General features: G+C 38.4%; 1 protein-coding gene across 6 annotated transcripts in view; it reads left to right on the top strand.

Moving 5' to 3' along the window:
- The window catches only part of GKAP1 (G kinase anchoring protein 1), a 2,226,639-nt gene that overhangs the window by 360,542 nt on the left and 1,838,600 nt on the right, over positions 1-27,497 (top strand). For 4 of the 6 annotated variants that reach the window (XM_044083704.1, XM_044083700.1, XM_044083706.1 and 1 more), the window contains exon 2: positions 24,981-25,216. In XM_044083704.1, the coding sequence (XP_043939639.1) occupies positions 24,992-25,216 (225 nt within the window). In that variant the 5' untranslated portion in view covers positions 24,981-24,991. Of the gene's footprint in view, positions 1-24,977; positions 25,217-27,497 lie in introns of all 6 variants that reach the window. The other 2 variants (XM_044083701.1, XM_044083702.1) reach the window with 1 other exon arrangement.

Below are 27,497 nucleotides of genomic sequence, written 5' to 3'. Positions count from 1 at the left end.
GTGTGAATGATTTTACTCTCATCCATTGCTTTTGTGACCTTCTCAAAGAAGTCCACCAGGTTGAGTAGGCATGATTTGCCCTAAATGAAACCAAACTGTGTTGGGTCCAGTATTTGGAGGGTGGTGGTGCTGCGGTATCGTTGTCGTCTCACAGTAAGACGCTGTCCGGTTCGATTCTCCGTTAGAGCGTCTTCTGCGTGGAGACATGCGTGAATGGGCGTACCTTCGTTGAAGGTTGTGCGTCAGAGCTCGTAACTCGGCATGTAAAAATCGACTACCAATCATTAGCGGACCGGAGTTCCGCTGTGGCGACCCCTAACCAGGAAAAGCCGAAAGACACAAAGACAAACTAAATCTCTATTGATCATCTCCATGCTAATTCTTTCCATGACTTTACATATAGGACTAGTGAGACTTGTGGGTCTGTAGTTTCCAGGGTTTGAAGATGGGCCACCTTTGTGCAGAAGGATGACTGTTGGCTTTTTCCATTTATGAGGCATGAAGTCTGTTTGGGGGCTACAGTTAAACAGTAATTCCAGAGGCCCTGATAGGTCATGTTTCATGCTATTTAGAAGGCATTCTGGGATATTGCCTGGGCCCATTGATGCAGTGTTCTTGGTCTTAGAGAGAGCATTAAGGACGTGTTCCTTAGTGATAGTAGGGGAAGTTATATTTGATGATATTTTCTGAGGGGAAGGTTGTGAGGGAGAGAGGGGTAAAGTTGCCGAATTTATCAGCCAGGAGGTTTGCTATATCTTCTGGCTCAGTATAATGTCTTCATTTACAATGAGCTCTGCACACAATTGTGCATTGACTTTGAGGTTGCAGATATAGCTAAAGAATGCTTTGTGGTTGTCCTTGGCTGGGAGGCCAGACATACCTCAAATTTGGCTTTGGTAGACTTATTTGTTTGTTTAGTTTGATGAGGGTGCTTTTATCCTGCTGGGTGCTGTACCTCCTAATTTTTGCCATGATTTTCTTCCTCCTTTTATATAGCCTATTGATTTTGTGATTCCACCAGGGTGGCGTGTTTTTTTAAGTTAGTTCTGTACTTCCTGGTTGGTACAGCTGCCTCTATACAGCTATTAACATGCTTTTACATGGTTTCTGTGAACAGCTCTGCATAGGCAGCAGTGTTCTCAGGGTTTATGGGGGCTTGAAAGTTTCCAGGTTCTCACTTAATAGCAGGAGGTTAGCCTTAGAATAGTTGATGAATATTCCAGGTTTTTAGCTGGGGGTCCAGGTTTTATTTTTACTTCAAAGGAGACCATTTTGTGGTCTGACCTTACCAGGAAAGGCATTAGGAGGTGTGTAACATTCTCCCATATTAGCGAGGACCATATCCAGTATGATTGCACCCCTGGTTGGTGTGTTGACTATCTAGTCCAGGGAGTTTGTGTTTACAAAATCCAGGAATCTCTGTGCATGTACGTTTGGTGTTGTATAGGATTCCCAGTTAATAGAAGGGTAATTAAAGTCACCCATGAATATGGTATTCGGTTGGATGGTTAATGTTTCTAATAAGTTTAAATACATGGAATGGGTTTCTTGGGTCATGCAGGGGGGACCTATAGCTTGCAAGGAAGTGGTATTGGATTTTGCTTATGGTGATTTGAACATGGAGCAGCTCAAGTGCTTTGTCCTGTTTGACCAGCCTTGAAGTATATTCATTTTTGATGTAAATAGACACCTCCACCTTTAGTCCCTGCCTGTGAAGTAGCTGGCCTAAATGTGTGGAAGGCATTATAACCTTGCAGTGTTGGTGTGTTCTCCGCGGCTTTAAACCATGTCTCAGTGACAGCACAGACGTCAGCATTCTCTATGGTAAAGAGAGCTTCTAGGAGTGGAGTTTTTTGTTTAGACTCCTAGCATTGATAGCATTGAGCAGTAATTCCTATTATATTTTCTTGGTTTTGATTTGCTATGTCGGAAGTACTTTCAGTTTGGCATTGCCTAAAAAGGTATATAGGGGAAGACAAATTTTTAGCTAATATCCAAAAGTTTAGATGGGAGAGGTGCAAACCATCCCTGGAAAAGCATTGTGGTCTGTTGACCATCTCCTTCCATGCTGACAAGTATTGCACCCCCTTAATTTTGAGTTTTTTTGTTAACATGTAAGATTGCTTTGGGGATAAATAAGTAGAATTCTAAACATATTATTTGTTCTCTCCAATTGTTTTTGAAGTAATATTTCCCTTTCTCCCCTTGAAAACAAGGGTTCCTCATGGGTCAATTCTTTGTCCTCTTCTCTTCACTAATTACTTGCATTCTTCTTGTCCCTGTGTTCCTCTCTCCAACAGTACGCTGACAACACCACAGTCATCTGTATCTCAGACTCCCTCTCAGACTTTCATGTCCTCGCACAAAACTCCTTCAACTCTGTTGAAAAAGTCTCTCCAGTAACCAACTCATCCTAAACAGATTAAGCTTCTTATATTTCTACTAAAATCTCTCACACATCTTAAAACCTACCTTCTCTATTTCATCCCTTAACAACACTGTCATTCATGCAGAAACTCACACCAAGCTGCTTGGAGTCATCCTTGATGACCAACTCAAATTCGACCTCCATGTCCATCATTGTATAAAGAAAACCTCTCAAAAACTTGGGTTACTATACAGAAATAACACGTTTCTCACAAAAGACTTTAGACCTACTCTTGCCCATGCCTTCCTTCTTCCAAGTCTTCTCTACGATTCACAAATACTAACTAACCTACAAGCCTCTCTCCTAACTAAACTGGAATCCACCCATAACAAAGTAGCGAGATTTGCTGCTAACCACATCGCAGACACACCACTGCCAATCCCTCAAACTGGCTAGAGTTTCCCCACCAACTTCTTTCCTCCCAACTCCTTATCATTCATTCCATCCTAAACAGATGCTCCGCCTGTAATAGGTAAAACTCTCTTTAGTTACACACCCGCCTTACCCTGGAACAAACTCCCCTTGCACACCAGAAACGTAGCCCGTACTCATGTATTCAAAAAGCACTAGAGCAGCATCTAATTTAAAACCTGGATCTGCCACTGTAGTAAGTCGTACAGTGATGGCAAACCTTTTGGGCTTGGTGTGTCAAACTTGGAAAATGCCTAACTTGACTCTGCTAGTGTGTCACCACCCCCAAAAATAAAATAAATAAAACAGCATAGCCCAAATCTAGAAATAAGAGACATGGATGGTTTTAAACTACTAGTACTATTAATTTGAGACACTGACAGAAAAAATGAACTTGAATTAATATACAGTTTCTGAAGTAAAATAAGTCTGTAAATCTAATTATTGTCATTATTAAGTATAAAAAGTCAACAGTTTCAGGAGGGATCAAGACAGACAACTGGGTGGAATGTAAAACGGCACACACTACTTGCCCTTTGTTTTTTCTTCATGGTTACACTTTTGCAATGTCAGCACTGTCCTTTGCAAACTCTATCAAGACAATATACCAAAGTAGTCTTTGAGGTTAATAACTTCCTTACCTCTGTGGCAGTATTGTTGAACTGGCTTCTGCCACAAAATAATTCAATGCACTTCTCATGAGCAATGCATGCTAAAGCAGTTTCTTTGGTAACTCTGGTATTGGTGAATGCTGGTGTGTCACCAGGGTTGCCAGATTGCCGACTGGCCACGTAGGGACAAACAAAAGTGAAGACTAAAAAAAAAAAAAAAAAAGGTCTTTCACTGTAAGTGAAGACTAAAAAAAAGGTCTGGCAGGGTCTTTAATGTGGAACATCAGAGTTCCGCATTAAACAAAAGTAGCTCTGTGTTTACTTTTTATAAGCACAGAGCTGCTTCTGTTTAATGCGAAACATCACAGTTCCACATTAAACAGAAGTAGCTCTGTTTTGCGATTTTTTTTTTGATTGGCCCGTATACCGGTATACGGGCCAATCAAAAATCGCTAAACACGGAGCTACTTCTGTTTAATGCGGAACATCGCAGTTCCGCATTAAACACAAGAAGCTCTGTGTTTAGTGATTTCTGATTGGCCCGTATGCCGGTATACGGCCCAATCAAAAAAAAAAACAAAGCGGAGGCTGCCCGGGATTTAAACCAGCAGTGCAGGACTCTGGATCAGGCTGCTGATCTCGGGACAGTCCCGCCCAAATAGGGACATCTGGCAACCCTGTGTGTCACCCAAAATGTTGTGGCGTGTCACTTTTGACACAGTCATAGGTTCCCCATCACTGGTCTAGTACAAACAACCGTCCCTAATCTACTTTTCACTCCCAACCTATCATCTGCTACCACTTCACTATTAGTCTACTACAGTCTCCTTTTTACTTTCCTTATCTCTTAGCTTTTAAGTTACCTAATACTTAACTTCTACAATTAATCTGCACAATGCTGAATCGTGTCCTACCAGCCATGCCAATATGAATCTACCTACAAGTTTACCACATACATTTGTACCTTATATCTAACTTTTGAGTGCATTTAAACCTAACTGCATTTTCCTCCATGCTTGTGAGCAATATTGCATTTAACTCTAATTGTATTATTTGTGTGTTTTATCTATGCTTGTGAGCAATTATCATTTTCTGTGGATTTCAGTTGTATAACTCTTCTTTAACACTTAACTTGACACACATTGTGTATTTTCTATTCAGTACTATGAATTGTAACAATGTTTGTTTTTTCTGTGGAGCTTTTCTCCCCAGGTCTCCACTGAAAAGCTCAGTCAGACTTTCCCAGCCAACAAATGTCAAATAAATAAATAGTTTCTTGTGGGAAATAAGATCACTTCAAAACACATTCTTCTTTTAAGATGGGAAATTTGAAATGTCTTCCATTTAAAGCTTGAATGCAAACAAAAAATAAGCTAGAATTAAAAAAAAAAGGCAATCAACTGTAAAACATCACAGATTAGCAGGAATTCATGCCACTGTAATTGCAGGTTTCTGTTTTAAGTGGAATACATTTTAATTTGCAAATGCTAGTGCACTCATTTGCTGGTGATTATAATATTTAGCTTTAGAAAATAAACAAACTCTGATATTTAAATGCAGTTCAGTTCATCAGCTGTATTCAAGCTGGTTTGTTAATATGGATGTATCCTGAGCCTGAGAAGGTCCCTTTCACTGCAGTTGTTTAATCGTCTCAGTGTTGAACAGAACTGATTTTGCATTTTATGCTTTTACAAAATGGCAGCAAAATCACATGTACTGTCTGCGATGGACACTTTTTAGAGTGTTTAAAATTTGAAAGCTTTATGTCATTATTCAGCAAATGTCCACCACTTCCCCATTTATCATTTTGATTCTTCCCATTGTTTTTTTCCCCGTCTTCTGTTTGAACTTTAGTGACTGTGATATTAATGGAGAATATTGGACCCTCTTATTGTTCGTTCTTGTCAAAATGCTATACAACAAAATAACTTAACAGCTGTGTTATTTTGTCAGGTGCCAGTGATTGGGAGATTCAACTACTGGTTAACAGGCAGTAGCAATGTGGTTAAATTGATAGGAGCAATGAAACTTATCTTTATTCTTATTCCATTTATTGGGTTGGGGATGGACAGCATCCTCCTTACAAATGGGCTGTCTGTCTATTTTTCTATATCACTGCATATCTCTGTCTCTGTCTCTGTGTCTCTCTCTCTCTCTCTCTCATGGTGTTCATCCTGCTGTCTGTTTGTGTTTCTCTTTACCTCCACGTGTCCTAAAATAATGCTTAATACCAAGTTGTGTAAAGGCACAAATTGTTTACAAAGAAACTGTTAACTTTGTCTGCTCACATGAGTGTCACTGTGATTTTGTACCAGCACCTGCACAGAGTTTACGTTCTTCGTAATTGCTGTAACCCCGAGTAGCATAGTTACAGAGGTAATATCCACTTCATCCTACATTTGTTGACACACTTCCCCGTTGTACTGTAGGTAGTTAAAAGCGCAGCAACAGGAGTTTCCATTCTCTTTTGGTAACCAGGAGTACTGTGCTTGCCATGTCATGCATGATTACCAATCCCACTGACCAGCTTTTTGCTTAGTCACACTTGGCGTTTCACTTAGAAACCTGCAGTGAACTGCATTGTCAGTGGGCCAAGGACAATAGCTTCCACGACTGCTGCAATTTTTTGCTTGGGCACTGTGCACCACAGATTGCTATACTAAACAAGTAGCACACATTCCTTTGGTGCTGGAAGACCAAAAATGTTATGGGTTCTGTTCCCACTCCAGATTACTAGATTGCTGACATTACATTGCCGCACTCCTGTGCGTGTCTTTCTTCAGATGAGACATTAAACCAAGAGCCCATCTGCCTGAGTTGGTGGCACCTTAGCTGAATGTAAAAGATCTATGGCAGCAGTCAGTACAGAGTAGGAGTCATTTAACACAACATAGAAAAACATTATTTACATATGTACAAAATGTACAGGCACATTATACACATTTCTGTGACTTTTTATAACCTCTTCATTGTTATTCTTCCATAATTGACCCCCAACCCTTCTGTCACATTTTCAGCCCAGCTGTCTGGAATTTTGTAAATAATTGTAAATAATTGTATGTCATTTGTGAATATGAATATGCTTTATATAGAAGTGTGACAGAAGGAGATACTGCCAGCACCGCTGTCTGGAATTCTGTAAATAGTTATACGTCATTTGTGAATATCAGCAAAATGCAATTGCATGTGTTATGACTATATTAGAACTGTATGTCCTGTTGCATAGACCTGTATGCTGAACTATTGTAATTGTTTAGATGTGTGTATTTTAACAGAAAGTTAGCTTGCAAAACTGAAGAACATAGTTGAAATTAAATTGTTTTATGAATGTACTGTAAAAGTTAGTTTTAGTGCACCAAGGAGACAGGATGTCTAGAACATTGTTTTGTAAGTGTTTCATTGTTTTATGTCTTCCAGCAGTTGCAAATATCTGAGAGATGTAATTTTCACAGGGAGATGCTAAAATGCTGGCAGTTTCTAGCATTGGGGCTTTTCACATGGGATAGTCAGGTGACAAAAGTGATATCATCCTGCAAGTATCTCAGCAGCAATATTTGAGATATTAATTTAAGAACTCTCAGAGAGAGAAGGAGTGCATTTTGTATTTTGTCTTTGACCTAACAAGAACATCCACTCACCACTCTTGCCTTGCTGTAAGTAAGTTTCTAGGGCATAGTAACTCTTTTAGATTCAGATAGGAATATAGTAAAAATATAACTTAGATATTTTCTTTATTTGAGGCTGTCCTGCAATGTTTTAAATATTTCCTGTGATTTTGAACTCTGATATAACTGATTACTTACTGGGTATTGTCTTGTTCTTTTATTATTATTAAATATATTTACACCTGTCTTTGTGGCTATATGTGAGACATGTTTCAGCTCTGAGAGTACTTGCATATTTATTTGGCGATACTGTACAGGCCACTCCTAGTAGCTGTGTCTCTTGGTCAAACTAACATTTGGATTAATAGTTAATATTACACAGTTGGATTGGGCACCCTTTGTTAATGTGCTTAAAGTAGCTGATAAGGAGCTGGCTGGTGGCAGTGAAAACTACTTATAGTCAGGGCAGAAGCAGACATAGCTAGTAAACCTGTGCCAGCCTTTCCCAGGTATGTGTTTGTCTATAAATCAAATCAGTGTGTGTGTGTGTGTGTGTGTGTGTGTGTGTGTGTGTGTGTCAGCTACTTGGGCAGGGACACAATGCACTGGTTGGACAGAGAGGGTGCTGGAGGTGTTACCTTGGCCACTCAGCTGACATCTCAACTCTATAGCTGTGCCAGTGAGGAGTCTTATTGGGGCTCTGGAGAAAGGAGGAGAAACCAGCCCCAGACTGACTGTCATCTCTGTGTACTCTTAAAGGAAATTGCACTTTACTGTGTGTGTACTTGTCATCTTCCCAGTGTGTATTTTCTCCACTGTTGCCATTGATGAGGATTGAAGCTCCTTGATTACTGTGCCAGTGCAGGGGCGTCACACCTTCTTCCATGACCATAGTCTAATTTTTCACAATATGGCTACCAAAATCAATTTCCCATTTAAACAAAATTTCATTCAGTCTTTCATTCTAAGCAGTCTATATTACATAAAGAAAATTAAAATAAGTTTTTGTTTACTCTTCTCATATATTTTTTCTTTTTTTTTTAATAGTCATATGTGAACAGTGTAAATACGAATAAGATCATCTCATTAAAATTCTCAAAAATTCTTTTCACACTTTTTCCAAAGATTCACCCTTCTTTTACATTGACAAAAAAAACATGATGTATTGTCTCTTCCTTCCGACAAAATAAACACGCAATTTCAACTTTCTTTTTATGTGGCATATTCCCCTTTACTGGTAACTTATTTGTTGCCAGACTCCATAGAAAATTCTGGCACTCTGTCTTAGTATGCAACTTTTTCATACTTTAATGGCTTTAATCACTACTTCTGGATAAATTTTCCATGGATTTGCATAATATTGCTTCATCCCTTTATTATACCATATTCTTCTATCTTTCTCTATAGCATCAATGTTTATTTTTCATGTTATCATTGTTTACTTTCTATGTTATTTTTTTTTTGATAATTTTTTTAATCTGATGTCATTTTCATTAATTTCTCAACTGTTGGGTTCGGATTCACTTGTCCACTTCTTCCATATTGTAGAACACTGAACTCTGGAGCTCCTCCCTTTACCCATTATGGTCTAGTCACCTAACATACCTCAGATCTCATTTGCTGTCATAGCATTCGGACATAGATTGTGATCTCTCGAGTATACTTTTCAAAGTATGTGAGTTTACCTAGTAGTAGTAGTACTCTTTACTATGTACTTCTTAACCCTTTTATAGCTCTTGCCTTTACCTCCCTTTAACCCTTTCTCATGGCATATTATGAACTTTACCCTCCTAGCATATTCTTAAAAGTGTTATTTATTACCATAATTTTCTGGGACCAGCTCATTCAAGTTCAGACTGTGACATTTGAAAGGGATTTAACTCTCACGCTTTAATTGATCAAAGAAACATGTTCATCCTTAGGGGCTTGCTGTCTTCAAAACCTTCATGTATGGCTTCTGTGGCTCAAAGCCCCAAGAGATTGGAGAAAGAGGGAGATTCTTTTTCTAAGGAATCTCATAGGAGATCTTCAGAATGGACATTGGCTTCGACTTTGTCCCCATGCTCCGAGCCGTTTTGGAAACCAACAAGAAAGTCTGATCTGAGTGGTTTGGTTTGGATCAGAGGTCAATATCTGACAAATCACTCCAGACTCTCCTCAACTACTGTTGGAGCTGATTACCTCTCAGCTCCCATCACCTTTTCTGAAGCAGTCCATCCATCACCATTCAAGATTATCATCCATGGCTTCATCCCTTCGATCTTCTAGGAGCCTGTCCGAAGCAGATGTGGACAGGATGAGAAGTTCCTTGGGATGCAAATACAAATGGGAGTCCTTTTGGCTTCAGCCCTGTTGGGTCCAGAGAACTTCATTAGTACTACCCTTCTGATCTTGGCTCCTTCTCCGCTCTCTGCTTTGGTTTTGGAGCTGTCTGATCCGAAAGCCTTAGAGCCGTCTGCCTGTGATCTGAAGATATTTGCATCTTCAATTCTGGTGGTGTCTCTGAGTTGTCCAGCCCTGAGTACTTTGGAGCCGGACGACTGTCAGAGCCGAAGGTTCGGCACTGGCTCCAGGGTGTTAGATTTGACTCTGAAGCTGTAAGCTCCAACTCCCTTCTCAGGTGGTTTGCCTGTGGGATAAGGATGGGATTTCTGGCACTCTGCCTTCAAGGTAGTGAAGAGAGCCTTCTCTGTTCCTAGAGTTTAGGCTTCTGTAACCTCCTTGACTCCAACTTCCCAATCCCATTCGATTTTGCATCCAGAGCCTCAGTTAGAAATTACACTGACAGCCAGCCCGAACCAGACTCCAGGCCACCAAGCAGGGCATTGTTATCTCTTGCAATACCTCCCCAGTGCACCTACCAAGTAGGTTCCCTGGAAGAGAAACTGCCAAAGGAGGCACTTTGACTCTCCACAAGAGTCTGCCACTGAGGACAAAGATTTTGATGAAGGGGAAGGGTCCCTCAAATCAACACTTGATGTCTCCTTTGAAGACATTTTAGAACTCCTAAAACAAAGGGGTGTTTGGTCTTATGATAACCCTTCCCAAGAGGAGTCAGTGTTCCTGAAGACCTTTGGAACTGGCTCATCTTCCTCCTGGGTGACTCCGTTTGCCATGGAGCTCATAGATTTAGTCTCTCAATGAGCATGGAAGGAAACCAAACACAATCTCTAAGAGATCAGGCAGGATTTTGGCACCACCTAAGGATAGACCACACTGGAGTAAAGGAGTACTCATTGATGCCATGGTCATAGAGGTGGCCACTAAAATGGAGCTGGTGGAGCAAAGTTCACCTGTCCACCCCCATAATGCTGGACAGGTTTGGGAAGCATGTCTATGATTCAGCAACCTTCACCCTTAGGTTGCTGAATTATTTGGCACATTTCACGAGAGTACAGAAGAATTTGATCAAAGAACTTTACAAAACCCTCTCTGGGTCCATATTCTCTGAGGTAAAGAGTACTATTTCCTTGCAGTTGGCTGCCCTTCAGTCTGTTTCAAAGTCATCCATGAGGCTTATCTCCGGCACTGCTGAAGATACCTCTCAGACTGGGGGTTCAGGCATTTCCATTAGGGGATATGCTTGGATGCACGTATGTGATTTTGTGGAACCCTTCAAATCTTTTGTCAATGCTTCCTTTGACAGAACCTCTTTGTTCATCCCCAAAGTGAAAGACAGACTCTCTAGGTGCAAGTAGGAAGGGAAAATCCTGTCTGCTGTGGGCGTACTTTGTTAGACTCCTCAATGGACCCTTTCTAGGAACTAATGAGGTGGATGGAAAACGTGGTTCAGAAAATCCCAGGGCCCTATCCAAGATCCATGTGGAGATGGTTCCCCCAGGGGCAGAGGAGGGAACTCAAATGGAAAACTTTAACTTGTGATTTAAGGAGGCGGTTCCCCTGCGGCAGAGGTGGTCTGCATAACTAGGGCTCCAGGGATACCTTCTCTGACAGATCCTATCAGCACTCTTGTAAGGAGATCCAACTGTCCATCTGAGGAGGCAGTTGGGGGTCATCTATCCCTTCACCAGAGAGCCTGGCTAGAAATTACAAAAGATTCATGTGTGCGGAGGATAATATCCAGAGGCCATTTTCCCATCTACCCCCACTAGTCTCGAACAAAATCCCTAATATTCCACCCAGTCAGAAAGAAGCAGCAGCACTAGAAATAAAGAAGCTTCTAGAAAAAAGTCTTCCAAGAAGTTCCGCGAGACCAGACAGAATCTGGAATTGATTCAAGATTCTCTTTTTAGTGCCATAAAAGACAGGGCACTGGATCTTGGATCACCGCAAACTGAATCATTTTACTTCAACAAACAAAGTTTAAGATGGTCATGGTTCAGTCCATTCTGCCATTTCTGCACAAGGATGACTGGATGTGCTTAATAGATCTTTAGGATGTGTATCCGCGTTGGTGCATTGGTAGCATTGTTGCCTCACAGCAAGAGGTTCTCCTGTTCGATTCTCGGCTGGAGTGTGGGGAGTGCCTTCTGTGTGGACTCTGCATGTCCTCCCCATGGTTGGGTGGGCATTCGAAAGACCTGCATAAATGGGCGTGCCTTCGTTGAAGGTTGAACGTCGAGCTGGCACCTCGGCGTTCGTGAAAATCTACTGCCAATCATTAGCGGACTGGAGTTCCACTGTAGTGACCCCTAACCGGGAAAAGCTGAAAGACAACAACATTATGACATCAAAACGAACAGACGATCCAGAAGATATCTACTCTTCCAGCTGAGAGCCAGCAATTCAGAGCACTGCTCTTTGGTCTCACTACAGCTTCCAGAGTGTTTTCCATGCAAAAGGGAGTAGTTGCAGCTCACTTCAGACTACAGGGATTCCTGTGTTTCCATGTCTGGATGACTGGCTCCTGACTGCTCCAACTAGGCATGAACTAATTCAAGTACAAGACTACTTACTCCCAGCCATGCTTTATTCTGGGGATTTCTGTCAGTTACAACAAATCTTAACTCAGTTCAACTCAGAATCTGGAATTCATTGCTGCTCTGTTCAGTGTGGACACTCAGATACTTTCTCTCCCTCTGTATTGGATTCAAACAATTCAGTTCTCGGGAGGAAAAAGATCATTCATAGTTCTTCTCTTTCAGCTCATCTTATACTCCAAGCATTGGGATCCATGTCAGCAGTAATCACCCTTGTACAACTGGCGAGGATCCTTCAGTGGACACTTGCAACACAATGGTCTAGTCTCCAACAATCATTATCCAGTCAAGGCAAAGTAATGCTGTCTTGCAAAAATTACCTTCTCTGGTGGTTCCACTCCAGTCAAATACAAGAAGGCTGTCCCTTTGTTCTCCCTCAACCCAAGGCCACAGTGACCCTAGATGCCTCTCAGATTGGTGGGAGGGACACTTTTTGGTCCAGGGCATATGGTCCCCTGAAGAGGCCTACATGCATATTAATGTCCTGGAGATGAGATCTGTCCACCTAGCATTGCAGACCTTCCTAGACACTCTCCCAACCAGAAAAAAACTAAATAACAAAAAAAGTAGGCTGCTGGAACTATGCTGCAAAAAGACTCAAATCAGAACTTCAGCACATTTTAATTTACGACTAAAAAGTGATCAACATAAATGAGCACTTTCATTCTGTAATGTAGAACTTCCATCTATGTGTGTGTGTGTGTGTGTGTGTGTGATTGTGTGTTATATATATGTATGTGTGTTATATATATGTATGTGTATATATTTATATTAACTTGTATATTCTTGAAAGCGTTTATTTATATTTTAATTTTTTTAGTCATAAATTAAAACATGTTGAAGTTCTAATTTGTGATTTTTATAGCATTCTCCCACCAGGACTAATGAGATTCAGATGGACAATTTGTTGGTCGTCTGGTATATCAACAAACAAGAGGGAACCAGATCTTAGCCTCTTTGTTGAGAAGCTGTGAGAGTATGGCAATGGGCAGTCTCATCCAATCGCTTTCTGATAGCAAGTGATTACAAACCAGTTAAGCAGGTCTATTCTAATATCTCACAAGTGGACTGTCAACATGAATGTGAAGAAGAGGATTTTCCATTGATGGGGCCAACCATGTTGCAACCTTTTTAGCATCTCCCTTCAAGTGTAACTGGTTCTTTGCCATAATCCCCCCACTGGGAGAGTCACCAAGGAATGCTCTACTTCACGACTGGCCATCCAGTCTTCTTTATGCCTATCCCCTGTTACCTGTCATTCCCAAAGTTCTCCAAAAAGCATCTCGATTTGAAGAGCACATCTGTCCTCATTGCATTTGAAGAGCACATTTGTTTTCATTGCCTGTTACTGGCCTCTTCGGACCTGTTTTCCCTCCCTTTGGCCTCCTCTTCTACACCCACCCTAGATTCTGGATCCAACTCCAGATGTGCTGTCTCACCTGAAAGACGTGATTTGTCTGGCCATTTCAGGCCTCAAGTTGATCGCATGGTTTCTCTAGTTCCACTGATTGTTAGACACTCCAGGCTTTTCTTCCTTCGTCCGTCACATCCTGTTATCATCCCACAAAGCTTCCACTAGAAAGTTTTTACAGAAGTAAAGGGAAAATATTTTTTTGTGCACACAAACAGAATTTAGATCCCTTCACAGCAACAATTTCTACGTTCTTGATTTTTAGCTACAATTTGTAAAGAAGGGGCTAGCTGCTATACTTTGAGTATAAATAACAGCCATTTCCAACTTTCATATAGGAATAAATAAGTCTTCATTAGCTTCATCCTATCTTTCAAAGCCTTTCTCAGAGGAACCTGTTTACTTAGGCCTCCTTTAAAGGATCCTACTCCTCCTCAGGATTTAAATGTTGTTCCTTGGGCCTTGACCCAACCCCCCCCCTTCAAATCATCAGCTAAATCTAAACTAAAAGTTCTGACCTGAAAGATTGTTATCCTAGTTGCTTTTACTTATGCCAGAATGGTGTCTGAACTTCAAGCTCTGTCTTCTAAACCTCCTTATTCAATTTTTTTACAAGGCTAGGGTTTTCTTACGGACCAGTCTTCCTTTGTACTTAAGGTGGTGTCAGAATCCAGTATTGATCAGGTTATCAACCTTCCAGTGTTCTTTCCAAAATTTTCAAACCGAGGAGAATATGTTCATTTTGGATGTTCACAGACAGTTACATTTCTACCTTCACAGAACTAAAGATATGAGGAAAGCCAAACAAGTAATAGTTTCCTTTACTGATCAAAATTAGGCAAACCAGTTTCTAAAGTGACTTGGCCAAATGGTTGACTGGTATTAAGTTTGTTTATGAAAATGCTTGTTCGTCTTTACTAAAAACCCTTTCCACAAGGTCTGTGGCAACTTTCTACCGACCTTTGGTCAAGAACTTCCTTTGAAGTTGTGCAGCTGCAACGTGACTAATCCTTATACCCTTTATTGCTCATTACAAATTGGATCTGGTCTTTAGGGCAAGAGTGGCCTTTGGCTCCGCTCTGCTCAGGAATATCCTTCCTTTGAGTTCTTCTGAGTTTCAGGTACTTGGGAATTTTGTCCAACAGTTGAGGAATGAATGTAAATGGCATCATCCGATAAAAAAGTTATGTATTCACCATAGTGTTCCATCTGTGTTGTCCATTCTCATTCTTTCTCAACATCTCACCCCCACCTCCCTCTTTCCTTTACTCCTGGAAAGATTAAAGGGTATTGGAGGAACCTAAGTTCCTTGCTTGAGCCACAGTTTCTGTCCTTTCTTTATTCTTCACTGCTCTGTAGGTCTATGGGAAGCAAACTAGGTCTATATTAGGTGACTATTAGAATAATAAGGATAAAGGGAGGAGCTCGACAGTTCCATGTTCTGTGATTTGGAAGAAGTGTCCAAGTCCGATCCCAGAACTGGATTCAAACCCAGCAGCTGAGGAAGAATGAAAATGGACAACACAGATGGAATATTATGGTGAGTACATGACTTTTTTTTTCTTCATTTACATATTCCTTTTCTGTTTTCTGGGAGATTGTGAGAATACAAAAACTTGCTTATTTATTGTCGTTGTTAATTCCTCATTCTCTTCCTTTATCCACTTTAATGGTCTGTACATGTTTAGAGAAGCAGAATAAACTGGATTTAGTAACACCAGTCCCCCGTCATCTTCACTTGTATAGAACATACCTGTTTTCAGTGACTTTTTTTTTTCTTGAGCCCCATATGAAAAAAAACACCAGTTGCACAATTTCCTTTTCTTATTTTTGTGGGATGATACAAACACTTGACGTAGGCTGTTTTTTCCCACTAACACAGAATTCACCAGATAAACCCTTTTCCTGAATGCAAATCTATACATTCTCCACACAAGATATATTTCTTTCATTTCTTTTATCAACTCCTCCAATTGTCTCATAACTACATATTTTCCAAATTTTATTGTTAACAAAGGCAACTAATTCATTGAAAAGTACACCCTCCACCAATTTTCACCACATCACCCAAACTCTTAATTTTATCTGTTCGGTGTCATTCCCATTTCCTTTAAGATTCCATTCAGGCAAACCAGCACTTCCCTTGTCCATATTTTGTTCTTAACAGCTATGACTATATCGCCTGTGAATGTCAAAACTATTGGAATCACCACCTCCTTTTGCATCACATATTTGGCATCTTTCATTTTATAAATCACTTTACTCGCTAACACACTCATTACTATTGCAAACAATATTTTACTCATGGGACAACTTTGTCTTATAAAACACTTCATGCATATTTCTTTTCTTAACCACCCATACACTATCACTCTCACCTTTTTGTTTTGATATGCTGACATACACAATTCCCTAATTCTGTTACCTGTTCGATACTTCTCCATAACATCCCACAATGCATCATGTCATATTGTATCAACTGCCTTGCTAACCTCTCTTACTATAACTTTCACATCCTGCCTTTTACTTATATTATCCACAATTTCTCACAGGCAGTTACAATTCTTGACATTCCTTCCCTTTTACACCATCTATACTTCCTTCCCTAATATCCCTCATCCTTCATTCCTTCCATTGTCCTCTGTATTGTACTTGCTTACAAAATACTCTTTGCCAGTCCATTAATTTCTTGTATATTCCATGCCATGTATCCTCTAAGCCTGATACTAAATCAACATGTACTTTCTTAAGTACTTCAGTTCAGTTGTAGTAATTTTCTTTATCAAATTCTTCCTTAACACATTATGGATTTTTTTTACTATCCATTCTGTTTTTTTCCCTTTCTTTTTACTCTTGTACATATTTCCACATGCTGTACAAAACTACTTTATAATTTGCTTGTGTTATTTTTCTACCTCTGATTTCCCTCATTATACTAATATCTTATCTGTCTTTACTATTTTACCCAAATATGCAAATACCTCATCCTTTGTGAATAATATCTGTGCCTAAACTGTACTGCCTTAATTTTTTTCTCGATTTCTTTTTCCATATCCTAAAACTGTTGTGTTACTCTCCAAATTCTGTAATACAGTTACATACATTTTCCCCATACTTTACTTTCTCTTCCTTTCTTTCATCATCCTGCCAGTGGAAAAAAAAACACTTTTTAAATTAATTCCACCATTCATACTAGTTTTTATAGAAGTCATTGATGGCCATGCAATCCTTCCATAACAGCAGTATACTTCCCAGTCTCTAATTTCATCCCATAATTTTTCCTTTATTCTTTTTTATCGTTTCCTGTTTTAATATACCCTCTTTCTTAATTAACCCTAAACCTCCTTCTTTATTTACATACAAAACTCCTCTTTTTACTGGGTTTAATCTAGAGTCCCATAAAAATGAAAAAAAAAAAATATCTGCAATAATTCTTTCTCAAATACTGTTAGCAACATAAATACACTTGCTAAGTATGCTGTTTTCCTGTCAACACTGAATTAATCAAGCCTTTTTTTCTGAATAATGATTTATATATTCCCCCGAAAAGATGTTTGCTTTATTTCTTCTATTGTTTTTCCCATTGTATTCTGCTTATTCCCAAATTGTATACCCAACACAGAAATTTCATTCATTGTAAAATATTTACCCCTATTCTTTACTACATCACCTAAACATTTACTATTCTCTTTATTTAAATCAAGTCCTATCCTTTTCTAAACATCCATTTGTGTAAATTATTACTTTTATCCAGATTTTTTTTTGCAATTAGTCATTAATAATTAACAGCCATTTTCCTTTATAGTATATGTGCTATCTTCCATAATGTTTCTCATTTTAGTTTCAAATGTCTTTTGTATTATTTTCATAAAGCTCTTATAATCATTATTATTTAATATTAATGGTCTCCAGTTTTTTAATTCTCTTCTGTTTTCCTTCATCTGTACGAATTTAAGTATTATACTACATAACTTTTATACATAAAATCTTCATTTAACCTTTCATTCAATTTTTCATTTTAAATATTTTTTTTTGCCAATCCTTTAAATTTTTATACATTTCATATTTGTTGTGAGACTTTAACTCATTTAAGGAACTCTCCTTTTCCAACTCTTTATTCACTTTTCTATTAAGCTACTTTCCATATTTTTTCGCTGCCTCTTTTTTTTAAACATTTCTTGTGCATATTGTACTACACTATCCATAATATTTTCCCCAAGTTCTTTCTATTTCTCCTTTTACATTTTTTTATTTCTCTCATTACACTACCATCTTTCTTTACTAATCTGGTTAAGTAACTCAGTACTGCTTTTCTTTTTCCTTGTAAAAATATCTCTGTTGTTGTGTCTTTCAGCTTTTCCCGGTTAGGGGTTGCCACAGCGGAACTCTGGTCCGCTAATGATTGGCAGTAGATTTTTACATACTGAGTTGCCAGCCCTGACGCACAACCTTCAACGAAGGTACGCCCATTCACGCATGTCTCCACACAGAAGATGCTCTAGCTGAGAATCGAATGGGCTTGTCCAAAAACTTGTATTTTTTTCCTGATTTCTTTCATATATTTCTTTTTTTGTCAAAGTACTTTCTATCATTATGCTATACATCTTCCAGTGCATCGTTGTGTTCTTTTATTTTTCTTTCTTTACTTTTCTCATATAGTTTTCCTTAAATATCACCCACCATTTAGACCAAGTTTTATAAAATGTTCTTACAGTAATATGATCTTTCCATAATTTATTACTAAATCTTTCCTTCACTCCTTGCTTTCTCATTTATTCTTTGTATTTCTTTGCCTATTTTTATATATTCCTTGTTTTCTTTTATCTCTAGCCATATTGCAAGATGATCAGAAATTCTTGTTTTAACTCCCTCCCTTCTCCTATAATGAAACCCTCTGACACTGTAAAATAATGTGTTTCAGTTCTATACATACCCCGTAAGTCTATGAATTTTTGTCCCAAAGTTTTAACTTAACACATCTTATAACTTCTAACATTTTTCTTATTTCCTTTCTTTTTTTGCTTGCCTCTTAAATCACAATTAGTCTCCTGTTATTATAATATTCATATTTATCACTACATAGTCTACTGATGAAATAAGCATTCCCTTTCTGTACAGTTAGTGTAGGCGTACAATGTTATAATTCTGTAGACTTGTTCTTTCTGTTTTAAGTCTACAATTTTAATCTTCCCATTTTTAAGTTAGATCTAATATCTTCACTGTACTTGTACATAATATGGCTATTCCAGAACCTCTCTCATTTCCTAAATTTCAGATTATCTTTCTTCTCCATAGTTTCTCTGTTTGTTATCTTTCTTCATTTGTTAAAAATCTTGTGTCTTCTAGTATAATTACATCTATACCACATGTATTGCACCACTCCAAAATTCGTATTTTTCTTACTATATTCTTAATATTAACATTTATAGAAAGTACTTTAAAATTTTCATTTTCTCTTTTCCTTAGATTCATGGTTTCATAAATTCATAGCTAGCTACTGGGCTACCTTTCTTAATAGTTCATTCTAAGCCTAAACAATTTTCCTTCCCTTAGGTGAGAATCAAACTTTGTACCTTGTGTCTGTGAATCAAACACCTTAACTGTTATACCATTCAATTTCCTTTCTTTTTCTGTTTGTACTTCTCCCTTTAAAGTTTCTTTTTCTGAGTTTTACCCTTTTCCCAATAGAATTATTTTTTCCCTTTTACTTTCTCTCATTTTGTCTCCTTCATAACTTATTTCAGAACCTTCTTGTACACCCTCTTTATTTTTTCTTGTCCAATTTTTTTCTATTTCTACTATTCTTAAATTTCTTCTATTTATTCATTTTCTTTTCTTTCTTTTTCCTTACATTTATTTTTACTTTTTGCAATCCATCCATAAATGTCAAAGTTTCAGTTCACGTTTTTTGTATCATGTCCCATTTTCTCACAAGTACATTTTCTTTTGTCACAGTTACTCATCAGATATTCTTTTCCACAAAAAACAAAACAAAAAATGTTTTGGTTTGTCCCCAGTATTTATTTTATGACAACACCACTGTTCCCCTCCACATTTGTCGTGCTTGGTATATGTATATTTTTTTCTCTTTCTGTTTTAACACAATATTACAATCCCAGCCACCAGACCATAAACCCCTTTTGTCATAAACTTTTGTAATGTCTAGTACGTCTGTATATAAAGCGTTCAAATATCCCTTCAAAGTTTCTCTTTCTACCTCTGGAATTGTACATGAATCTTCTATTTCATTACCCTGTTGATAATGCGTTATCACATAATGATTCCATGGGTAGCAGTCTTTGTTTTTTTCAATGGAAAATTTTCTTGTAGAATATGAAAGAGTCTCAAGTATAATGTAACAAAATGTCTTTGTTAGTAAGAATAAATTCTCTTACTTCATGTGCCTATATACCCAAAGGAGCCATTAAATTGTTGCACACTTCATACCTGTCCATTTCTTTGTCTTCTTTACTTTGAATCCTTACCATATACTTGGGTATTTTTAATTTTCTTTTACCTTCTTTTCTGCTACTCCACTTTTGCCTTCTTTTACTTTCTCTGCATTTGTTTTCTTTTCCATCTCATCTCTGTTCTTCAGGATTGTCTTTGCATCCTCCGTTTGTATTTTCTCCATAACATCCCCAAGGAAACAACATCTTCATTTTCTGGCTTACTCTGCACCACCATTTCTTTAAGTAAATCATCCCACAACCATCCGACTGGAGAGTTGTAATTATACAGTCATCATTTGCTGAGTCATCTCCATCAAACATATTTCGAAGAAACAGTTCCTCAGAATCCAGCACGCATTCTTCGGGCTCTATATTTACTTTTCCATCATTTCTTTCACTACTCCATTACTTCTTTCTCTCTCCATCTGCCTCCCTGTTTCTCTGGACCACCTCTGCACCTGGAATGGACACGGGAAGTGCTCCTCCAAAATGGGTCCCACTCGCAGCAATGACGAGTAGGGGAAGTTTCCCGATGCCCTGTCCACATTTCCCTCAGTAGTATAAATACCACATTGGGTCTCCCCTGAAAAGAAGCCACTAGTCTAGTGGTTCTAACTCAGTCCATAAATAATAATAAAAAAAAAAGTTTGGTGCTCGACTTTTACTATAGACTACAGGTATCCAGAGTAGCTGTTACTGGATGGAAGTTTTATGTAGCTCTTCTTGCACAAGTACACTGCTAGACCAGCCACTTCCTTCTTTTTTCTTTACTTATTCTGTTCTTGCAAGTAAGAAGCATAATTAGACATCAACATTGGCTTTGCTCCAATACATCTTTTGTTTCCAGCTTTAGTCGTACATCAGCCAGTTATGTGAATCTGACAGACTTACTTGTAGAACCAATCTTCTTTGTTGTATTCCTTTCAGCATCTCTTTCATCTGGATCCACATTTCTTCTTTCCTCTGGCATCACATCCTGTTGCTTTCTTTCAGCTTTGTGATATTTCTCAAACGTTCTAGTGCATCTCTTACCTTTTTTCTCTACTCGAGCTTTGGCCCTATTCAACCTACTTGATGTAAGAGTAGAACCACAGTCCCTTCCAAGTCTCTTTTTCTTCCTTAGATCTTACTTTGACATCACTTGTCCTTGTCTTCTTCCCTGCTGGATCTCCACTTGCCCCCACTCCTCCTGAAAAATTGTTCTTTGAGACATCTTACTTTGACATCACTTGTCCTTGTCTTCTTCCCTGCTGGATCTCCACTTGCCCCCACTCCTCCTGAAAAATTGTTCTTTGAGACATTAAAGCAAAGGCCCATCTATTTAAGGTGGTCATCGTTCAGGTGGATGTAAAAGATCCTGTGGCACCTAGTGAAAAAAGTAGGGGAAGATTCGTGATGCCCTAGACAAATTTCCTCTAGTACTATAAATATAATTTCGGGTCACCCCTGAAAAGAGGCTGCTAGCCTAGTGGATCTAACCTAGTCAACAAGAGGGGGATGGGTAAGCAAGCAGGTAAATAAATAAGTAAATTGTTTATTTTCAGTTCAGGTCCCTTGTCTTTCCTCTTTTTCTTTATGGGGAATCATAGTGTGACCTCCTCCGATCAAATTTTTGCTGCCTGTTCTGCTGCCACTTTGTTGGCCATCTTGTTAGTTTCCGTGTGTGGCCTCTTATTCCTGGTACTATTGACGATGTCGGGCTCAAAGGCCGAGGATAAATGTGCATCAGAATTGTAAAATTCCTATTTTATTTCAATATCATATGATTAAAATGGAGACTGAGTAGGCCACCCTTGGCTGAATGCACTATGCTTTCAGCATGTAACCAGCTTCATGAAAAGCAGACTTTCATTGATGTAGGACAGTTTGGTCAAAATAAATACAACAGTCTTGTCATACTTTCCATTTGCATGCAAGTCTCTTAATTTCTGGCTTTTTGCAGTAAACACTAGTTTAACTTAAAGGTATACAGACCACAAATAACTTTCTTTGATTTCCAATTTTTATTAGTCTTTCGCATCTCTGTGAATTTGATCAGTAGAAATGTCCAGGTTGAGGGGCGGGAGTTCCACAGTTAAAACATCTTTTGAGAACCAGCTGCAGCATATGTGGGCATTCCAGAAGACTCTAGATCTCCATGATCTTTCCTAAAGCTTACACTTTAAAGAGTAGCTATTGTGTTTATTATTTTCATCTTTTGTGTGACTCTATTGAGTGCTGATTGTCATTGCCTGATGCTGTATTTCTTCCTTTAACCTTATCAGTTCTCCTCTTAAGTTCCTTAGATCTCCAGATCTTCTGCGAGGATAGCAATCTTTGTAGGACACTCTCGGATGTAAGCCCTTCTAAAGTACTTATTGATACAGCCAGCTTGTGTGCAATTCCTCTTTATTTTCTTGCTTGTGTCTTCACTTTTCTACCTGAAATATCTCCTTTCAGCTAAACATTTCTTGCTTAATCATTTAATCACACGAGCTCCAAGAAGAGTTAGTCTGTAATGATAGGGTCCAGGCCAGCTCTTTCCCCCTCATAGCAATATATATATTGACATGGAGATTAGCAATTCTGGAAGCTGAAAGGCTTTTCTGAGCTATATGTTATTACATTGTTGTTTTGCTTAGAAGGGCTTATTATGCCAGCTGGACTTGGACTGTACATGACAACAAACAAACTGATTGCCACAGTATAATTTTTGCTGTCCATAGTTCTTGCCAGGAATCCAGAGAGAAGGGAGCTGGGAGTACTTAGCAGGACTGTATGTATTTATATACATTTGTTTTTGTTTACTGAGAGAGTCAAACTAATGAATATTTTTTTCAGTGGAGACTTAAAAAAAAAAAAAAAGAAAAAAAATCTGCAAGGTAGTGTAGCATAGAGGATTATGATTGAGTGAAGCCAGAGAGATGAATTTTGACATCCACTTCTAGAACACATATTAGAAAATGGTATGACTGACCCATTAATAATTCTGTGTAGCGCATGGAGCTCTATCTACTCCATGTACTACCAGTTTAAGAAAAACAAAATATGGGGGACCAAAACATTTTACTGGCTTTCAAAAGCTTTGCAAGACAGTAAAACACTTCAGCAGTGATAAATAGAGAGCAGGTAAAAATTAAGCTGTTCTCCCACACGTTTTGTTTATAAATATGGCAGAGTGAAATTAAAAAGCTGTTCACCTTCTGTTACTTTGTTTGCCAACACCGTATCCCATTTATACCTAGGAAAATACTTAATGTTTAGCACTTGGGAGTGCTTAACAAAAGCTTATTAAACACTTTTCTGATGTCTGAAAGGTGCTTTTAATTTTCTTTTGTTCATTTTTGGAACATAATTGCCACACTCCATGCAACACAGCTTAGCTGTGAACAAACATAAATATAACAGAGTACAAACTTAATATTAATTACAATGCAATAAAATGCTGTCACGTAACAGTAGTTAGTAACATTATGGATCTACAGCCCATGGCATATAATTATCTGTTTCACATATTTATAGTTTAACTGACATTGGAAAAAATTACAGCATTTTACTTTAGAATATTTTTTTTCTTTTCTTTTTTAGTGTCAGCTAGCCACTTGGTGGCGTAAATATTGGCTCTAAATTATTGTCATTGTTGACGTGACATCCTCACTCCATGTGCAGAAATGGGGGGGTGTTATGGGGTTATGGATGGATGGGAGTTTTAGTACGTATAGGTCAAATATCTGGATGGTAGAGGTGTTAGATATAGAAGGTAAAGTAGCAGTATATTTGAAATGCTGAAATGAGAAATATTTATGTAGGTGTACAAAGTCTTTTCAACTGTGCCTCATTATGAGGAAAGTTCCTCATTTTGAGTCATAAAAATTCTATATTCTACACTGTTCTACATTGAAGGGGCTTGTCACACCTTCATTATTAGAATTGTTAACAAATATCTATGGGAAGTAATACTGAACCATATTAATTTGAAAATACTGCTTTTAAATATGAAAAGATGCTTAATAGCCATGTTGTAAGCTTTCTAGTTATTCTTTTGTAAGTTTTCCTCATTTTGACCAATTGTTCCACAGTGTGAGAGGTAGTGTTTCATGTTTTGGTGATGAGAAGTTAAGAGCTATGAGTGTAGAAGGCAGTAATTATAGATGACTTTAGTGTTTATATTATCCACTAACCTTTTTATGTGTGTATAAGCAAATAAACAATACAACTATGTTATTAGTTGTGTTTTTGGTTCCTTGATGAAGTATTTGGCTCCAGTATTTAAGCCAGTTACGGAGTACAGAGTCACCCTAACTGTAATGACTATTAGATTTTGCATTTAAATTTATCTTATCTATGAGATTTTAACTGGTGAGAATTGCAACTTTTCACAAAGGTAGTAATATAAAAGTAGCGCATTTTTGTGGTTTATACAAGATGGTGTGAATTATTTTTATATTTTTGTTCAATAATGTACAGTGATGAGTTTTGCTAGACACGTTAGATGAAAAATTGGCTGTACTGTTGTGTAGCTGATAGTTTGACTATTTTTCTGCATTATGGAGAATTGGTGCAGCATATGGAACACTTGGAAGTAGAAATGTTTAAAGATTATCTTGGTAGGTATGGTTTTGCATTGTATAGTGTATCTGATTTGTTTTAGTTAGTACAATGTTAATATGTTCAGATTTTAAAGCTTGATTGATAATTGCATCAAGTGTTGTGGTATGAGGTACATGTTATAGGGATATTGCTCAGGGATGCTATGCTGAGCTGCGAGGTGTCATTCTGATCTGTATTTGAGTTGAAGAAGTTTTTTTGTTTTTGTATTTAGGCATAACATAGTATTTCTATGGCTAATTTTTGAGCAAGTAGAATGAATTTTATGTGAGCACTTGAACTCCATTAAAGGTTAGCTGAAAATGTTCATTGTAGAATCATCTGCGTATTGAATATGAATAATATGTAGCTGTAGATTTTAAACTTGGTTGTTTGCTGATGCCTCCTTCATGAAGTCTTGTTCATTCATATCCAATGATCTGAACATTATTACATGCACAGTGCAGCAAAATGTTGTTTCACTCTCATTTTTTTTTGTCTGACATTTTTATTTTCTGTTTTTTTTTTTTGTTTTCTTTTAAATGAAAAAAAGTAGATATTTTAACAATGGCATCAGCAACTGTTGGTTCACTTCCCACTACGGCCTCTCGGTTTGCTTTGCTGAAGGTAGATAACGGCAGTGATTCTGACTCTGATCCGGGAAAAGGCAAGGGAGGTAGAAGAGAAAAATCTCGAACTGGTGGAGCAGCAGGGGGTAAAGCAGGAAATGATGAGAAGAAAAAAGAGAGGAGGAGAAAGAAGAAAGAACACCAGCAGAATGAGGCTAGTGAGGTAATGTTGCATTCATTTATTTTGGATTGCTATTCTTCTTTAGTTTATTTGTGTAGATTGTAGTCCTGATATTGTATTTTGACTCTGTAATGTGGCTGTTTAATGGACCTTAGCAGAGATGTTATTGTTGCTTGCAACATTTGTCAGATATTAATGCTTTTAACTTAACTGTACAGCAGACCTTTTTTTTCTTCATTGAGCATTTATTGTCTTTTTTAATTAAGTCAACTGGATTATTTTACAGAGATGTTTATCATATTGCTCACTGCTGTTGAAGCCTTAGGTATATGAGTTGTATCCTACCAAGGCTTCAACAGCAGTGGGCAATATGATGAAGCCATAGGTATATGAGTTGTATCCTACCAAGGATTTAACAGCTTCCCAGCCTCAAAAGTTTCAGGACACCTTGCACATGCCCAAGCCATTACCTCAGCTCGAGCGGACTAAAAAGACAAGGTTTGGGCACCAAAGCTGTCCTGCCATTGAAAACAGCACTTCTGTGTGGGCTGCAAGGATCGACTGTCGGCTTGTGCTGATGTGTATCATATTGGTTACTGTTGCATTAGCCTTAGTTATATAGGTTATATCCTGCAAGGATATAACAGCCAACCAGATTCCAAAGCTTTAGGGTGCCTTCCACATGCCCAAACCATCCATCATTTCAAGCTGAGCTGAAAAAAAGACAGGTTTAGGTGCCAAGCCCTTCAGAGCTTTCCTGCTGCCAAAGAGTGTACTCCTTTTGAGGCTTTTGAGGATCAATTGTCAGCTTATACTCTGCTTGACAGATAAGATCCCTTTGGAGAAACCTTCCATTAAAGTTTGTTTATTAATACTTTCCTGAACTTTCCTGTATTTTAAAACCAAGAGTTTGTCTTTTAAACAAGAGTGCTCTTTTTTTTCTTTTCTCCTGACCGTTTAAAAGTTCTTTAAAGTAACTGAAAACCACTTGTCTGAGGAGGTTTACTTTTTGGAACTGGTAGAGTGATTAAAAGTGCTTTTTAATGTATTTTATGTGAAAAAAGTTATGTTTAAATACTAAATTTGACCAGCTTTTGCTGCTTGTTTTTCCTTGGAAAGTGGCACCATTTTTAGCTTGACCATAGAACAAACTGTTGATCCCATGGTTGGTCCTTTTCCTAACCACAAAGTTAAGCAAACAGCCTTTTGCCACCACAGCATGTTAGTAGTTTGCCTCAGCTGCAGGTGGGTTATGCTGCAGTGGCCATTTGTTGTACCTCTGACCATTCATCTTTTAACCTTGTATGCCTCTGGTTTAGCACCTACAACCACTGTGGACTACGAGTTAGCCACATACTCTGCAGCTGTTGGGGTAATCTCAGTGGGCAAGGGATGGGCACTTCTCTCAGTCTGGGAGAAGGAGCTGAGAGGGTTTCCCTGTTTTGTCTGAATATTGTGACCATTTTTGGGGAAGCTGCTGTTCCCATTAGTAACACTGGAGGCTCCATTATGTTATGTGATCCTATCTCGCCTACATTCTGACTGATGGGTTCGGAGCCGATCCCTCGGCTCCGACTCGGCACGCTTATGCCAAAGAGCGAAGTCTCTTATTGGCTGAGCTTACTATATCCCAGGATGCACCACTACCAGTCCCCCAGATCTCGTTTGCCGCTAACCTGCGAAGACGTGGTCTCGAGCTGGCTGAGCTGAGTAGTTATTTTTGACTAACTTTTTCTGTCAGTTTTTGCTATTTTCTCTCAAAAAGCTGTTTTAACAGCTATTCTTACATTGTTGTGTGATTGGATTGGATTTGTTGTGAATTTTTGTTGTGTGATTGGGTTGAGTTTGGCAGGCCCCCTTCATCTAGGGCCTTCCCGGTTAATCAGCCCTCCTATATCTACATATAGTAAAAAGGCTTTAAGTTTTTGGTAGCTGTTTGTTCTTACAGGGTCTTCGAAGTCCCTTGTCATTTGCGAGTGATAACTGTAAGCCTATACTTAGGGGTGTCACCAGTAATTGTATTTGTTCCAGTCAGATTACTGAAATTCTCCCTATAATGTCTCAGAATCCTAGGCCTTCGGGCTTTAAAAAATGTGTAAAATGTAGTTTCAAAATGTCCATCACGGACGATCACTCGCTCTGTGTGTATTGCTTAGGGGCAAAACATTTACAGGAATCATGTAGCGTATGTCACGCTTTTTCCTCTAGGGTCCTCCAGGAGAGGAAAAATAAATTAATTCTTAAGGGATTAATTAAGCCTTCATTTGAAGAAGCCTTGGCATCCTCTCCTTCTCCAGCCAAAAAGAAAAGGGCGTCGGTTCCG

This window comes from Protopterus annectens, chromosome 9.part0 (genome assembly GCF_019279795.1).
Source record: "Protopterus annectens isolate FY-2018-M chromosome 9.part0, PAN1.0, whole genome shotgun sequence".
Lineage (NCBI taxonomy): Eukaryota > Metazoa > Chordata > Ceratodontiformes > Protopteridae > Protopterus > Protopterus annectens.
This window is presented reverse-complemented; position numbering and strand designations above follow the sequence as displayed.